This window comes from Balearica regulorum, chromosome 11, assembly GCF_011004875.1.
Source record: "Balearica regulorum gibbericeps isolate bBalReg1 chromosome 11, bBalReg1.pri, whole genome shotgun sequence".
Lineage (NCBI taxonomy): Eukaryota > Metazoa > Chordata > Aves > Gruiformes > Gruidae > Balearica > Balearica regulorum.
This window is the reverse complement of record NC_046194.1, coordinates 16,572,113-16,589,580: the sequence shown is the minus strand read 5'-3', so window position 1 is coordinate 16,589,580 and position 17,468 is coordinate 16,572,113. Positions and strand designations below refer to the sequence as shown.

The following is a 17,468-nucleotide window of genomic DNA, read 5'->3' as shown; positions in this document are numbered from 1 at the left end:
CTGAAAAAAAGCTGTAATTTGGGGAGCTCTGAGCACCCTTTCACTTACCCTAGGAACCAGAAAGTGAGAGACCCATGAGAACTGGAAACCAACGGGTCTGTTAACAGGCAGTGTCTGCTTTGACTTTGTTGGGTTTTGTTATTGTCTGGTTTCTGCTGGAGCTAGTGGCACTCGTTATGTCTTTTGTGATTAAAGTGCCTACTGTTTTCTCCTTAGGAGAAAATATAAAGTCACTTCTCTTTTTAATAAGGTAAGACCTTTCGCTGTTCAAGGTGGGCACAGTAAGCCATTTTGTCCTTGGTTGTTAATTCTTGTGCCACTTCCTCGCACTGAATCCAAGTCTTCATTTCTGCTCTGCGCATTATGAGAAAGATGCTGGGGCTGCTGTTCCAGCATCCATCTCGCCAAAGCGGTACGGAGGGTAACGTCCCTTCCCTAGTCTTTCTTCTCTGCTTATGCAGCCATGATCCCACCAGCCCTTTTGCCACCGTATTGCACTAAGACGTTCCCACAGACTCGCTCTCTTCTACGCAGTTTGCAAGTGCCTCGGGGTTTCAGTGCTCTGGGCGATGTCCAGGCTGTGCTGGGTGCAGCCAGGCCAGCACGGGAAGGAGGGGCTGTGCTCAGCTCTGCCGCCCCACCGCGTGCAAACTGGGCTTGCACGTCACCTGGCGCGAGCTGCCGCTAAGATGAATATTGCTTAAATGAGTTTAGGTTGCTGAGCCACGCGCGCTATATAGTGCGGGCCTGCGGCACTTGCCACGCTGCTTCTTTGTGCCCTCTGTGAACTCAGCAGCAATTATTTGGTATTTGTTTCCAGGTTATCAATAAAAACAGTGAATGCCCACGGTCTTGGACCTGTGCAAACGCATTCCTTGCCCACAAAACTTCCATGAATAAGTCTCAGTGAATGACTGGCAGATGTAGAGAGACTTCCCATTCTTCCCAAGCCACTAAACAACTTGTCAAATTTAATTTTTTAAAATGTTTACAGTCCCAGCTGACAGCTGCGCTGTGCAGCAGCACCATCGAGGCGAGTGCACCTCGCCACCGCTTTCCCAGACAGGCTGTAAAGCGCGGTGAGAACACCGACAGACCCTCCCGAGAGCCGCGCCGCCTGCTACCAGCCTGAGCTTGGTGTTACAGACACAACTGAAACTTGGCTGGAAGTTACGTGCTGGTTATTAATATACAAAGATACGGAATGTTTAGATAGGACTGGCAAGGATATACAGGAAAAGGCAGAGACTTATTCATGAGTTGGTGCTGGAAGAGGACTCTGTTGCTCAAGGCTCACATGAGCTTCCCCTTGCCTCTCCCATCCAGCAGTTGCACACACACAAATTAGGCAACAGCCCAAAGACGGGATATACTTCCCTTGAGGAAAAAAGGAGGATTTGAAAGGCTCGGGCGCTGCACTGGGGCATCCAAGTGTGTTTGAAATGTTCAAAGTTGACAAACTACTGAGAAGAAAAGCAACTTGGAACTAAATGGAGGTTGGAGTGAGACTAGAGGAGACTTCCCTGAAGATGTTTAATAGGTCACAGAGGGCAGGTTTTATTCCAGAGGGCTGGATGGGGGCTCATAAATTACAGTTCCTCTTTTGCCAGTTTTTTCCTCCTCTAAGAAAAGGAGAAGCAGGGGGCCTGGGAACTGCAGATATGTGACTGGGACTTGAGCAATGAGGTAGGCTTTTTTTGTCGCTCAAGACAAGATTAAAATTGTGTAATTTTTGTGAGGCACAGGTTGGGCTTGCAACATGACTGAAAAAAATCTGTTTAATTTACTGAGGATGTACCCAGACTGACACATGACATCAAAAAGGTTAAAAAAAAAAGATACAATAAAGTTGATTTTTTAATAATCTTTTTGAAAGACATTCAAAGGTGTCCCCACTTTTAAAGTTGTTGAATTTTTTTTCCTTTGGGGAAGAGGGCGACCAAAAAGCCAACCAACACTCTGCCCCTAAAACCCCACACCCAAGACTTTTATCTGACAATTCCTCTAAACCAAAAGTGATTCAGATACCAGTTCCTTCTTAGCTAAACCACCAACCTTCAGTGGTTTGGATAAAAGGGAACCGTGGTCTGAGTCATCCAAGGTTAGCATTTGGTTGGCAAAACCAAAACCATGCCTGCAAGATTTTCTAAAAGTCAAAAAAACCGTCTGCCTCTCTGCAAGAAAAGTTACCGCAACTTGTCTTGCTTTCCCCCCTCCCCCCCAAAAAAAACCACGTGCCATGTGATATTTTACTGATAAATTTAATGCGGTAGCAATTAAGCTATGCTATGTTGGTTTTCTTTGTATTTTGAGTTTTTTACTGAGAAATCTGCCTGTGAAGAGGCAGCAGCTATTTTTTCCCATAATTGCATCTGTTTCAGAGAGCAGACAGATGTTGGGCTGAAATTCATTATGGTATTCATAAACCCCTTTGGGATCTGATGACCTAGTAACATAAAGCTACTGTTCCTTGCAAAGCATTTAAAATGGTTGTCACTTTGAATGAAGAAATAACTTTGCAGAAGATGGCAGAGAAAGGAAAAACTTACAGCTAGGCAGATGGCTGCACAACAGTAGTATACAATAGTAATATAAAAAGTACGAGTTCAATTTATTTCAATAAATGATCTTGCTCTTAATTTTGCAAAATTGCTGGCCAGCCTGCGCGCGCTGGTATTACCGTAGTGTGCAGATACTGTGTTGATATTCGGGTACTAGGCATGCAGACAAAGTGAAATACCCGGCGAGGTAGGAAAGAAAAGAAAATCAGAGTAGGAAAAACTCTCGTGGGGAGACAATGCAATAGAAATAGCTTTCACACAGGGAAACGGTTATCTGTAGGATTCGTGTATTACTGCACAAAAATCACAATTGAGGATTCAATTGGAGCTGAGAGTCCAAAAGCCAGAAGTGCAAAATATCGTCATTCAGAGAATACGACTCTTCTCCCTGAAAGTGTGTGTGTGGCTGTTGTCAGGGATAGCAGGGATGGGTGCTGGGCTGACGGGAAACGGGAAAATTCCAGCAGCAGCGTTCTTACTTGAGAAACTCCAAAGCGCTGTGCTGAAACAATGCTGTGAAGTCATGGGTCATGCAGTGAAAGAGGGTTATCAGTCCTGCAAGGAGAGGGTTCCTCTCGCTCGCTATGCGCAATGTATTGGGACACGCTTTCCTCAGGCTCGTTTGTGTGCAACTGGAAAGGAAAAAAAAAAAAAAATTCTGCAAGAGTCGGCATTTGGACTAATGCAAGTTTTGTGGGAGACCTGTATTTTAAGTCTTACCCTGGGAAATGAGGTGGACATCCTGGCTGTGATTACAGTAGCGAGAGGCACTTTTTCCAGCTTGCCTGTCCACTCGGGAGCCCTTTGGGAAGGAAGCTGTTTGGTCTCATTTTGGATATCCTGTGAAACTGAACTAGCACGGCTGCCAGGAACTGAAAAAAAGTTATTTAATTTTTAAAGAGCTGAAAACTACTGTATGTGCTACCGAGTATTGTACGGGAAATGACTGGTTTAGTTTGTTTATCTGGATTTCTCATATTCCCAGTTTACTCAAGGTAGTAATGCTGTCTCTCAATCCTAATGCAGCAGCCTCTGCAAAGTGCAAATTATTTGGGTTTACGTATGAATTTCTGGCCCAGCATTAATGTGTTTGGAATGAAGTGGAATTTTCTTTAGTTCAAATAGGAGAAAGCATGAGAAATATTCAGAGCCTGATCCAACAATCCATTGAAAACAAAGACATCTTACTGTGATTTCCAAGCACTGCAGGGATGGGTCACAGAAATACTGAAGTTATGAAGTGGATTGGGTTGGGGGAGGGGTTGGCGGTTCATCGCTTTTAGCATCTTTTAACTAAATTGGAATGTAAGTAGCTGAGTGTCCATGGCCTGAAACTGAAATCTTTCCCCTGCAATCCAAGGAATTTTTGCAGCTGCTGAGCTAAGTTGTACTGGTATTTTCCAAGGTGTGACCTGATGAAAGTATTCTTTCTACTTTTCTGTGTTTGTCAAATAATTCTCCTGGCATCGTGTGACTGCCACCAAGCTAGCATGGAGATGTACCCAGGCTGTACACAATCCTAGACAGTTTTTCAATGTGTAATCTTGTTCCTGACAGTCTAGCAAAGCCATCCACAGTACTAAACCATGCTATAATTGGAAACGGAAGGGGACAACTTTAAAGTTAGAGGCTGGCATAATAAATCAAGATTTTTTTGTACTCTAGGACTTCATAAAAACCATTAGTAACACTAAATCACTTCCAGAATGATGCTGTAACTAGTAATGAATTCAAGCAGCAGCCAAGAGACCCTACTCATGGATGAGTGTTGGGCTTAATACCATGCTGGCCATTGCCACCCATGGACTTTCCTGTAATCAGCGTTTAACGGCTGGTAATCTTCTGGTTCTGGTGCAACCAAATGAGGACAAAATGTTTTATGAAAGCATTAGGCGAAAAGATTGAGCTTCCTTTTCGAGCAATCCAGCGAGAGCTTCTGGAAGGGGAGGGTGAAGTCTGTAGTTACAAGCAGATTTCATGGGCTTCTGTGTTCACTTGGCTGCCTCTCGGCTAAGGGTTGTGCCCAAAAGAAGCACTGAAGAGATATCCAAAACCTCTAGTTCACATAAAAAACAAAAATCACGGGGAATTTTGTAAAGGATTCTTATTTTGGGAGAAAGGTGCCGAGTCTGCACCGATCCAGTCAGGCACCTCTAGCACTGGCAGAATGCAGTTTCCTCGCAGAAGGTAAGAAAAATTCCAGCAAAATGCATCCCATGGGGAATGTTTTGGTGCCAAGGAAAGCTGGTGTTTACAGGGATCCTGTCTGACTCTGGAGCAAGCGCAGGGGAGCCGCTGCAGAGAGGAGTCCTGGGGAAGGCCGGCACGCTGGGGTCGGGCTCTGGCGCTCTGCCACGGAGCTGCGAGAGGCGAACCAAGAAGCTCGAAGAGGGGTTTGCCCCGTACCTCTACCGCAGAGAGCCTCACTTGAGCTGTGGGTTTCTGAGCTCCCTGTTCTAGAGCTGGGATTTGGATCCTGCAAATGCTGGGAAGTATACGCAGAGGGTTGGCTCTGGAGTCACGGACGTGGCACGAGCTGCTGAGCCTGGCTGTTCCCGCAGGCAGGGATGGCCGTTCCCTGAGCAGCATCGGGGGATGATTTCAAGGAGAAGGTGCTGTGTGTCTGAGCTTTTCTGAATGACTTCTCTGAATTTTCAGTTCTGAAAAGTGTCAGCTTGTCCAATTCATACTGAAACCACGCTTTAAGAAGCTGTTTATTTCCTGCAGACCAGAAATTCTGTTCTGAGTTATCTTTCTGTTTTTTTTCTCTGCCAGCTTCACACCTGTAGCTGAGACCCCAGTGTAAACAACGCTAAAGGAAATAAGCCAGCATGTCAATTCGAGCCTCAGCTTTAAACACTCTCTTCCTTTGCGTGTCACATCTGGCAGGGGCAATTACTATTAGTAGTACTGTTATGGACCCAACTCTGAGTTGGGGGGTGGGAGGGATGCAGACAGAAGAGCTCAGGATTAGCCCCATACTTCTGGGGTACAATGGCATTTCCTTTGCTGAAACAAAGGAAGTTCTTCCCCCTTCGTGCTTGCACTTCCCTTTTAATGCAAAACATCCTTTACATGCACATAGACGCCTGAAAGGTTTTTTATGTTCAGGTTTGTGGTTGCTGAATTTGGCTGCAGGGGTTTGACTGCGGCTGTTGGAAAGACGTACTGATAGCATTTAATGGTCTCCTGTGCTTGTTGGGGTTTGGATTTTAGTTTTTTAATTTGGATTTATTCTTAAGTGATCCTATTAACCTTTGATCACTGATAAGATGAACGTGGGTTTCTAGTTTATTAACAGTCAGGTCGCACCAAGGCATTGAACTTCCCAATTTCTGGGAGTTATTCTGCCACGTGGCTTCATGCGGAACAGCAAGGTGTGACAGCCCGCTTGCGAGTCAGCAATAGCACAAACGCCCCATCCGTGCGGTGCTTGGGGGGGGGCTGGAGCAGAACCAGGGCACGAGGCCGCGGGGGACGCTTGCAGCACAGTTTCTGTTTCTGCAGAACCAGTCATCAGGCTGGTGATGAACTTGGGGCTTGTAAATCTGGTTCTGCTCTGAAAAGTAGCATTTTTCACCCTCAACAGATCTGCTGTGAATATCAGTGACAAAACCAGCTGTTGCTTCTGTTAGACCTGCGAGGCCTGTATGGGGAAAAGATGCGCTGCCGCCTTCGGCAGCGAGGGGAGAATCGCTTACGAAGCTCTGCCCGCAGTGGTGCGAGTGGGACTGGAGCGTCCACAGAAACAACCGACAGCTGGGTTCACTGGAGGGAAAACAACGAAAGGTGATGATAAATGCATATAGCAAAGAGAAAATGCCCGCAGAAATACTACAAGCCATATTATACTTCTAAAACCAGATTTTCTTAAGGTTTTTGGGTAGAGCTTTCTGTCAAGTGGAAATTAATCCTCAGGTTGGAGCACTCACCAGAGGCGAGCAAGGCAGGAGGATTAATTTTGGCAAAGAATCTAAGAATGGAGAGAGAGAGGGCATTGGTAGACAACGGCCGGGAGTTTCACACCGGTTCTCACCAGGGAAGCAGGAGGGAAGTGGAAAGTGGCAGGAGACAAAGGAGGGCCTGAGGGTTAGAGAAGAGGGGTTGTGAGAAATAACACAAGCAGAAAGGCTAATGATGGATCTATGCAAGGCAGGAAGGCTATAGTAGGGAGCAAAACCGCAGCTTAACTTTGTCAAAGGTGATGCGAGGGCCAGAATTTTCCAATTGCTGCGCAGGGGGAGCGGGTGGCTGGGCTGCGCGCGGAGCGGGGCTTGGGCTGGGCTCGCACTGCGTGGGGATTTCTGCCCCGTCATGCACAGCTGCATTATGCACGTTTGGTTCTTCAACAAACTTCTGCTTTAATGCAGCGATCGGCCTCAAATCTGTTAGCGGCACATCAATGTGCCGTCCTAGAGACAGATGGAGAGCAAAAAGCCAGGGTCGCTTCAGCAGATAACGTACCCAGTGTGGGCTGTTTTAAAAGAATACTTTGAAGCTGAATGACGCATCGGCATTTCTTTCAAGGAAATTGCCAAATGCCTTTATTACAACACTGTCGCTGCACTGCTGGCACTGCGTCCGGCGCGGTGTGCTAATGGGCACCAAAGATGCTTTGGCCACATTGACTTGATTTCACGTCCGTGATTGTGAAAATACTGATTCAGAATTTTGGCCCCTTTGCTCGGTCTCTGCAAGCCCTGAGCATCGTTCAGGAACGTTCAAGGGCTTTATCTCAGTAATGTGCATTTCCACTGGTTTTTGTCTCTACGTACGGGGCCCAGAAATATCCACAAGTCCTTCCACTACGATACGGTTGTACACCATGTTCTTTCCGCAGCCCTAATTACAGGGCGAGAGAGACTGTAACGAGCAGCCGAGTTTATAGTAACGCGCTGCCTTCCCGAAGCTCGCTGCGGCGCTTTGGGACGGGCTCGCCAAGGGGGGCTGCTACCCTGCTCCGCACCGTGAGGGGCCTGCAGCTGCTGCCGGCTGCCCGGTTCGTGTGGGACCGCGGCGCCGGGCTCCCCCGCGGCTCCGAGCACGGTGCTGTGAGCAGCGCGGCCGTCACCTCCGTGGGCTCTTTGTGGTGATCATCACCTTGGGGAAAGGGTCTAGAAGTGTTTGTGTGAATGTTTTTTTTTAATGTAGTTTGTTGGGGTATTTAATTTCGGTTGGTTTTTTGGGGTGGTGCTTAGTTTGGGGGGTTTTGGGTGTTTTTTTTTTAACGGCTGGTGCCATCTCCCTCGCCCACTGCGCGCCGTCTGGGCGCGAAACTCCCGGGCGGGAGCGCGGGGGCTCGTGCCGTCTCCCTCCGTGCCCCTGCGCTCCCCGCCGCCCGGTTCAGCCCTGCCCGTGCCCGGGGCACCCCTCGGCCGGGGCTTCGGGCAGCGCCCCGACCCCTCTCCCCGCCCGCGCTGCCTCGCGCCGTTCCGGCGGGGGGAAGCGGGGGGACGGACGCGCGTGGGGCGGCGCGTGCACGGCCCGGCTCACTCGGGAGCACGCGCGCGGGGGCGAGCGCTCGCAACCCCCCTCCGTGGGCCTGAGGGGAGCGCGCGGCGGCCGCCCCCGCCGGCGGCAGGTGTTCCCCCCCGACCCCCGCCCGGCCCGGCGCGGCGCCGCACGTCACTTCCTCGCAAACTTTTCCCGAGGAACTGTCTCCGCGAAAGTTGCCGACGGCGGCCGCCCGGGCGGGGGGCTGCTTCCGCGGCCGCTGAGCGGGGAGGGCTCGCCGGGCATGCCCGCCTTCCTGCGCTCGCCGGGGCACGGCCGGGCCGCCGTGGGCCGCCCGCGGGACCGTTAGCTCGGGGCGGCGGGAGCGCCGCTGACGGCTCGGCGGAGCGCCATGGCCCGGGACTGCGCCGCCCGCAGCCTAGACGGCATCGACCTGGCGGCGCTGCGGGTAAGGAGGGGCGGCGGGGAGGCGTCCCGCGTCGGGGGCTGCGGCGGGGCTCCCTTCTCGTCCCCGGCGTCCTCCGGGCGCTGAAACCCACTCCCGGCCTCGGGGCTGCTCCTCGCCTCTGCAGCCTCGCCGCTCGGCTGTGCAAAGGCTTCACCCGATTACTTTAATTCCCCCCCCCCCCCCCCACCTGAGGGGATTTCGTTCTGCCGCGCGTGGGGAGAGGTGCCGGCGCTGCAGGGTGCCCTGTGCGGTGGCCGTGGGACACCCGTGCTGGTGGCGCCGGCGGTGTCCCTGCCCCCGCGGCCGAGGAGAGCGGTGCCGTACGCGCAAATCCAGATGTTTGACAAGTGGGCAGCGGGGCGAGGGCTCCGCTGGCGCGGCTGGTGGAAAAGCCTTTGGGATCGGTAGTAGAGCTGGGCTCCTCTCCGCCAGCGCGGAGCTCGCCCGGCCCCGTTACATGCAGCCCGAGAGGTCGCGTTCCGTTCGCTGGCGAGATGGTCCCACGGGAGCCCTGCCCCGCATTTCACCGGGGAGGTTCGTTCCCCTCCCAAGATAATAAATAATTCCTACTGATATTCCTGAGGGTGATGTGAATGCTGTGAAGCTGCGGAGAGAAAACAAATGAGAAGTGAGGGTTTTCTGGAAGAAAGTATGTGCGTGGGGTTTTGGCTTTTGTGGGGTTTTTTTGTTGAAGTTTGGGCTTTTTTTTTTTTTTCCCCCTCCAAAGCTAACAACCTCAGCATTTGCCTAGTTTGCTATGAATTTTTATCATCACGCTCTTACGTTTTTAGGTTTTTAACATAATCCAAACTTTGGCCACATTAAAAGCCACATTGTTAGTGTTTCACATCCCCAGTTAACAGGGGTGTGTATGATGCCCCTTAGTTCCACTTCACTTTTTTCCATAGAAGCTGACCACCTATCAACCCAGTCCAACCAAGGCAGATTTTTTTTTTTTTTTTTTTTTTCTGGGGCACTCTCCGCAGAAGAAGAGGGAAGAGTTCAATTGTGACGAAAACTAGTCAGCCCCAGACAGTGAAACCAAAGCAAGCTACTTTCTAAAAATATCAGAGAGAGAAGAAAAAAAAAAAGACGGCTGGGAGAAGCCTTTGCGATAATCACATGGTGAGGAGGGTGTTCCAGACCAGAGACAGAAAGAAGAAAGGCAGCAGACAGTAAAGTTTGTGAAGATGGCACAAGGCTCCTGGCTAGGCAAGCAGGCGTTTAACCTGGCTCTGCTTGGGGCAGTAAGATGAAATAATGGAAGCTCTTCTTTAGAGCTTTAGCAGATGAATCTTATCTCCTTAAATAAATGATAAGAAACCAGTGTAAGTTTGAAAAACAGGAGTGCTGCAAACCAGACAGCAGGCTATGTGTCAAAACCCTCCCGGGGCTGTAAGCACAGCAAGCTTCAGCCTTGACAGAGGAGGGGACACTTGTGTCTTTTCAGAGGAAACCTTTTCAGCACTAAGTCGGCAGCCTTAGTTTGGGGTTTGTGCTTAGCGGAAAATGGGAGGCGGGTGAGGCTGGGCTGTGTAGACACTATGTCAAGACAGATGTTTTACCTTTGCCTTGTCTTAGGTGTTCCCGGGGCTGGTGGGAGCTGCCCGGAGCTGTGCTCCCACCATCCCTGCTGCTATCAGGAAGTCCAGCTGGGAGGCATAACTGGGATTGGGGTTGTTTTCAAAATCCATGAGCTGGCCTTGCTCCCCTGCAAATGGGTGCTCGCCAGGGCTTTCCCCTTTTCCTGGAAAGAGGTGGTTTGGGCTGTAGTTTCCAAATGTTGCAGGAGCATCTTGTTGGGGTGCTCCTGCCCTGGGTTCATCAGATGGTTAAAAAGCTTCTGATCTCCGCATTACGTGTGAGGTGTGGAGGCCCCGTACAAGAACTTGAGCTTCAGACACCTGTGTCTTGTTTAGCTGCAGAGATTATGAAAAGGGCGTTTTGGTTGGGCTCTTGCTGCATGCATTGTTTTTCATTCTGCCTTGCAGAGGAGATGGATGTGGCCTGGGTGCCTCTGGGTCAGCAGTCTTGCTCTTACCTTTTGCAAATGACTTGCAGGAAGGCAAGAAGGCCACCATATGGTACAGTGCATTACAGTAATTAACCTTAAAGTGATGAATGTTCAGGCCAGGATTTTGGCATCTGTCAAAGTGAACCTTGCAATTTGGCAGGGGCTGGCTGGTGAAGAGTGAGATGGACCACAGGGCTTAGGTGGTAGCTGAGAGGAAGCACTACATCAAAGATGATACCTAACTCCAAGATAATTAAGAAGGTGGCCCGTTGTGAAGAATGCCAGCGAACAATGCGGTGCTGATATCCAAGCAAACAAGGGCAATCCAAGGACCAAAGTCAGAGCCCAGATTAATATCCTTTATGACTCTTAACAAGGCTCGGTTCACTACAGTGTCCTGATTAAAAGGAGAGAGAGGGCCAAGTATTTTGGCTGCACTCAGAGCTGTGGAGGCTTGAGATGTTAATGCTCAATTGGCTAGCAAGGACAGGGTAGGATTTTTGCTGTATTAAAGTTAATGCTACATTTATTTAGGTAATTGTTTGGGTTTTTCCTAGAGTGTCTGAAGCATCTATTTGGATGCTAAATCAGAAAGAAAATGGTTGGAGGGAGAGAGAGAGAGAAGCTGATTTTGAGGCACATTATTATATTCGCATAATAAATAAGCTTGGAGAAGAAGTGTGAGGACAGAGCATGCATTTAAGTGAGAGGGACGGTTGCAAGCTCCGAGCTGAAAATGTATTTTAGGTTCCTGTAGGTTCTGCGCACTGTGAATGCAGTGGTGCTATTTTCTGCAGAAGAGGTGTGGAAATGGGGTGCTGCTTGTGATTGCCGTGGAGGAGTACAGTAGGTATTGTGCATGGAGGCCCTTGTCTGGAAGGTTCCTCAGAGAACTGCCATGTGTTTTACTGCCTGGACCGTGTGTAACCCAAGGCACAGCTCCATGGGAAGGTCGCGCACAAGGCAGAGGTTTGTAGTACCCACCTGCTGCTGTAGCAGCGGCAATGGATTATTGCTGACTTCAGTTCTGCTGAAGCAAAGCGTATGGCTCGTTTATATCCAAGACTAGTGGACATGAAAAATGAAGAAATGAGAAGGAATAAAGCACTTCACAAAGATCCCAGTCTTGCAAGCATTCTTATGCCTGTGCTTAGCTCCAAACAGGAGTGGTCCCGTTGATTTCCTTTTGGTGAGGGCTTTTGGAATTGGGGTTGAAGTCTAGAAGGCCATGCCTTACTATCTTGTCTGAAAAATAAGAGACAGAAGAGAAGTGTCACAGACTGGCCTGTGCATGGGTCAAAAGTAAGTTATTTGATCTGGTTTATGCATTGTTAATTAGTTGAGGGTTTGGTTTTTTTTTTTAAAAGTCTTGACATTGACAATCCAGGTGGTGTAAGATTAAGACTCATTTAACTTAAAGGCAAAGCCAAATTAACTCATGAGTACTTTCAGTTGTGGAAGTCTGTGCTGTGTTGCTCTGACAATGAAAGCTATTGCCATTTATCATGACAGTTGTGCTGGTAAAGGTAGAATCTGCTCAGGAAAAAAAGCCTGTATGGTTCCATTGGGATTTTGCCTAAGTAAATGTTTCTATATCAGATATGAAAAAAAGCATTATTTATATTAAAAGCATAACATATAAACGGAGTGCAGAAGTAGCTTGATACCTTAAAAAAAAAAAAAGATGTTTTGCAACCAAGGTCATAGAAATTGTGCTTCTGAGATAATGTTTTTCTGTATCGCATCCCTCAGCAGTACCAATAGGCACCAACTGACATGACAGATTGCTGAAACAGATGTGGTAAAACTGACACATGGAGTTAATAATGTTTTATGTAAATCTCTCAATGATATCATCCCAAGAAATGAGTGGACTGATAAATGGCTCAGCCAGAAACCAAGAAACTGGTCTCTTGAGTTCTTAATGTTTTTATATAAATCTCTCAAGTGAGTTTTTACTGAAGCAACAGATTTCTTAATGTGCTCAGTCATGCAGGAGTGAACATTTACTTGCCCATGCCTTGCAACAAGATGGTCTTCCTGTATCTGAAAGACTGCAGCACCTTGTTATTGGAGAGTGACATCTACTGCAGTGGTTGGTTTTAGAGTAACTGATGGTAAAACTAGTAGGACGAAAGTTGGCTCGTGTGGTATGGTACACAGACCACCTGGCACATAAATCATGTAAATTAAGAGCAGTCTAGTTTGGCTTCAAAGCCAAGACTTCAATACATCAGTCAAATTCACCTTGTTATGTTTGCAAAACAGGGCAATTGAGCATTCTCAGCCTACCTGCAGTGTTAAGATTGCTGGGATGGTACGTTTCCCTTTTGTAGGGTGATTGGGTTCAGGTGCTTTATATAGTATTTTTTCAACTCCATTATTTAGTCTCTTTCCTTTGTTACATTGCCAGTGCAAAGTGTCTCATAGCAGAAGACAGCAGCTCAGCCTCTAGGCTAGCTCAGTGTTTTAAGGCTTAGGAAACCTGGAGTTTATTCCTTAGTTTAGTGCTAAGCTGAATCTGTTGAATTGTATTTTTCACACATCTCCATTTATTTGTTGTACCTGCTATATTGCCATGCTACAAATCTTCACCGAGTTGTTTTGTGTGTAGAGTTTTGAGCAACTTGACTGAAAACTTTAATATTAATGTATATTTCTTGTACTGTTATTTGGCTATTTCCCCTTTAGTGTGTAATACAGATCGTTAGGACATGCCACAGATGTTTTCATTTTGATTGCATACAGTTATGCTCCATTATGAAGTGGTTGCTTTGCTGCAAATAATGTTATTTCTTCTGCTTTTTGCAGGACCCTGCGGGAATATTTGAACTGGTGCAGGTTGTTGGAAATGGGACATACGGACAAGTCTATAAGGTTTGGATGCCTCTTTCAATTTGTGATGCTGTTCTTGATAAAGCTGTTTTTCCTAAAGCAGAAATGAGCACCATTTAAGAAGATGGACAATATTATTCAAGCAATAGCCTGTTTTATCTTGCTGTCTTTTCTGCGCAATGCAAAACGGTGTCATCTGTGAAACTCTGTGCCCCTTCCTTCTGTCCTGTTTTCATGTCTCTCTGCTGCCACAGGTGAGATAAGTGTGTTGGCTTTTGCACTGACTTCCCTCTGCCCTGTTTGTTCTCTCCTGTGGTTATTTTCTCTTTTTCAAAATTATTTAAGAAGTGACTGGCACAAATTAACATTGGTGATGGCTAAATTTGGCCTGGATTGAATGGAGAGCTCAACCGAGACTAAACCAGCAGTACTCTTTCAAGACAGAGGTGTCAATTAACCCTGCTCTGCAGGCAGGCTATGAAGCTTTTGATTGCCGTTATTACCTTTGTCGCTGTGATATCAAAGCAGAACCACCAGTCAAGAAACTACAGCAATTAAGTGTTGTCTGCTGTAACATGCTATGTATACTATGCAATACACACCTTTAGCTGTAAGAACTAGCCTAGAAAAGTGTTCTTTTCACTGTAAAGCCTTTCCTGAGAATGATCTAAAGAGAAAGTAGACATGATAAAATAGGGAACCGAGTCAGTGTTATTCCCATACGGAGAAAGAAGACAGAGGAAGGAAAAGGCCGTGCTGCTGAGCCCTTGGAGGTGCATCAGAAGAGTACAGCACTGGAGGAAGCTGTCTGGTCTTGCTTCTCCATCAGGTCCCACCGCTGAGGAGTCTTTGTGTTGGTGCAGGCTCTTTCTGCGTCGCTCCCCTATTGCAGGTAGAATGCAGAAGGGGGCCCCGGTATAGAAATGCAGGAGGGCTGTTTGTCTTTCTCTGATTTCCAGTGCATCAAATGCATATTACGTTTCGATGCCCATCCTTTGGACACCTTTGGTTTCCCTTTGAAGCTATACATACTTTTTCAAAGATTCTGGAAAATCCTCTGCAGAAGCAGTTCTGGGGAGTTTCTGCTTTCCCATACTACATTTTTTAAATTTATTTTTATGTCAGAAGCAGGATTTTTCTCATGAAACTCTTTGTTGTTGTGATTAAGTCTGTGTTGTTTCTGAGATTGTCATTCAGATACTGAGGTCAGTACTACTACATTAAAAATAGAGGTTCAGGGGTTCACATGGACAGATTAGAAGCCAGGAGATGTTCAGAGTGCTGTTGTCACTGTAAACACAAATTTTTTTACCTGTAAAAAGATCCTAAAGCTCCCAAATGGCCTCTGAAATAGTCGCCTTTCTTTTCATGCCTGGATTCATTTTATATTGAGAGAGAAAAAAATTAAATCTAGTAATCTTTTAAGGATGTTGAGAGTGAATCAGCTGCTTAATCATGGCAGAAACAGGAAGGAGCAACATAGTTTGCTTCTCTGTTGCACAAGAAAATGTTTTGAGCTATTGTGTGGTCCACTAGAATGTTAGTTGCCAAAATGTGTAAGAAATATCAACAATGACAATTAAAAATTGTACCCAAAGGCTGCTCTCTACTGAGCACGCAAGAGACCAGGGTCTGACAGCTCTGGATAATGGGTGATTTGAATCTCGGCTCATTCTGCACTTGGACTGGCTGCAACAACTAAGCAAGGCACTGAGAGATGGGGTCTTGTAAGGCTGAGGGCGCTGAGGGGAAGCTTTGTGCACATGCATCACGCGATGGAGAGCTGATGGACTGTGTGTAACCCTGGCTCTGTGCAAGCACACCCATAACGAAGGCTTTGTTCATGTAAATACACATGATCATTGAATGTAGGGTGTTTTGCTGAGGGTTTATTAGGGGATGCAGCTGCTTTTTGCAGGAGGATGACAGTGAGCCGTGCCTCTGAAGAAGACAGATGATGACAGCTGAGGTGGACAGATACAAAATGCGTGCTCCAAAGCACAGGCAGGCAGCTTAGTCTCCGTTGTGTACAGTTTTCACAGTCCAAAACTCCCGTGTCTTTGGAAATACCTCTGCAGAAGATGCTGAGCACCAGCTGAATGTATTCAGGTGGCATCTTCCTGGTGCTGGCATTGCAACCAGAGCAAATGTCCATTTTCGCTGAAGGAGGGCAGCTGCAATGGAACAACTGCTTCTGAAGTGGCCGTAAAAAGTTAGGCTATGGTACTCACTTTTTCACTGCTGTGTAGTATGTCCTCTAATCTATACGATGCTAGGACCTGTGGAGTGAATTAGGGAATGCTGGAATAATTTTGTAGTTTTTCTTTTTTGTGATCATAAATATTTAAGTTATAAAGTAATCTCAGCTACCCACATAATGTGCTCCTGTCATTAGAGCACATTTTTATTGTTCAGAGGTTTCAGGATCTTCCATGCATTCCGAAATAGATACGCATAGTAGTTTGCACATAATCAAAGCAAAGCTTATTTCAGGCTAAATAAACTGTGTCCAAGAGTACTAAGTTGCTTGGTTGGCTGTGAAGATGATTCATAAGGCTGTATGTTTTAATATATGCAGCTCCATAAAAATGAAAATAAAATTTAGAGGATTCATCATTAGATTTGGAAAACAATGTTTAACAGATTTATTGAAGGATAGTATTGTTCATACTGAATTATTCCAGACCAGTTCCAGTTCAATGTCTTTTAAATGAAAGGAAAGAGGTATAAATTGTACCCGTGATAATGCAAGAGCTGTCTAGAAATGTTATAAAGTTGAGATTTGCATATAATAATCTGACTAAAAGCTAGCAGGTTTTTTGACAACTTATGAAGTAGTAGGACATAAATATGCCAGTACTGGCAACTTCAGCCTTTTGGAAAGTATGAATTAGATATTAAAAAAAATCAGATGGTACCCAGAAGTCATGAGACTTAGGCTTCGTTATCTCTTGAAATGACAGACGAGTTTTTCAGTTAATTGCTGGCTTCCGGGAGCTGAAATCTGAAGAACAATACTGTGCAAGAGGGGCGATTCTGAATAACCTCATGGAAGGTGGTAGCAGAGAGTGTTCTCTGAAGTCAGTTGGAAGTAGTGCATTTGCTGGTGGTCGGAGAAGTACGAGTATTTACGCTTTCATGCCTTTGTTTCCTGAACTTTGAAGCATTGAAGGTCAGATTGTGTCCAGTCTCTGCACCGTCACTGTTGAATGTATATGGGAAAGAGAAGTTTCTCAACATCCCATGCACTGCTTTTTGCAAGGGCTGTCCGTCTTCCTGGGAACCCTCGAGGCCAGGGACCACAAAGACTGTGGGGGGGGGGACGTGGGGTTACTCTCCAAAGTATGAGGACCAGCATTTTTGGGGTTTTTTAGAGCTGCTGCTCGGTAAGGACCTTCAGACTGGGCAGAGCGGTGTTTTGCATCATGTAACTGTTGGTGACATGTGGGAGGACGTGAGATTGTTGAAGGTGTCACCCACAAATTCTTGGGTTTCCTCCCTGGGCTGCAGCTGTGGTGCCTTGGAACTCCCCCTTGCAGGCTGCCCGGGGAAGCTTGAATCGGGTTGTTTGGGATGGCAGTAAAACTGCAGAAAAGGATCTAGGAAATGTATAAATACCATCTTTTTTTATCTGCTAATAGTCGCTACCTTATTGTGACACAGTGTACTGTTGAAGGTGGTATCTTTGAAAGCATTGTGAAGCTAATGTCTGTGGCAATGCACACTGCTGTTAGTGTGCCTGAGGCAGTCTCCTGAAGTGTAGGAACGGCTGCTGAGACCAGACAGTGTTGCGATTTGAATAATTCTTTGCCTACTCCCGTTAACTCCAGAAGTTTAATTGTACGGATGCCTTGTTTTCCTTTCACGGTTGGACTCTATTGCTATGGAGAGCTGCATAGTGATCGTGTGTCACCCTTGATGTAGAACAATTGTATCTTGGTTTGTGCTTGTGTATTTAGTAATAACTAAACTGTAAGTTGAGGGGGTGAAACATTTTTTTTGCGAAGACTTCAGCTGTTTCATAGTCTTTGAGAGGTATGTCTTCAGTAGGAGCCTGTTAATGGCTTTTCTATCTTTTAATTTTCAGTGCAGGGCCATTTTTCTAATGGGTGAATGGGGAAAGGGAGAGATGGGGCAACTCAAGTCGGTGCCACTT

General features: G+C 46.9%; 1 protein-coding gene and 1 long non-coding RNA gene across 4 annotated transcripts in view; one reads left to right on the top strand and one right to left on the bottom strand.

Moving 5' to 3' along the window:
- Window positions 1–2,296: 2,296 nt before the first annotated feature.
- LOC142603377 (uncharacterized) lies at window positions 2,297–8,902 on the bottom strand. Its single transcript, XR_012837294.1, has 3 exons — window positions 8,651–8,902; window positions 3,282–6,329; window positions 2,297–3,193 (listed from the first exon to the last, which is right to left on the bottom strand). It is a non-coding gene; the product is annotated as an uncharacterized LOC142603377 (long non-coding RNA).
- The window catches only part of NRK (Nik related kinase), a 109,178-nt gene continuing 99,718 nt past the window's right edge, over window positions 8,009–17,468 (top strand). For 2 of the 3 annotated variants that reach the window (XR_012837293.1, XM_075763491.1), the window contains exons 1-2: window positions 8,009–8,463; window positions 13,289–13,354. Coding sequence is in view for 1 of the 3 variants with exons in the window: in XM_075763491.1 (XP_075619606.1) it covers window positions 8,407–8,463; window positions 13,289–13,354 (123 nt within the window). In the remaining 2 variants the exon portion in view is untranslated. Of the gene's footprint in view, window positions 8,464–11,760; window positions 11,780–13,288; window positions 13,355–17,468 lie in introns of those variants that run through there. The other variant, XM_075763492.1, reaches the window with a different exon arrangement.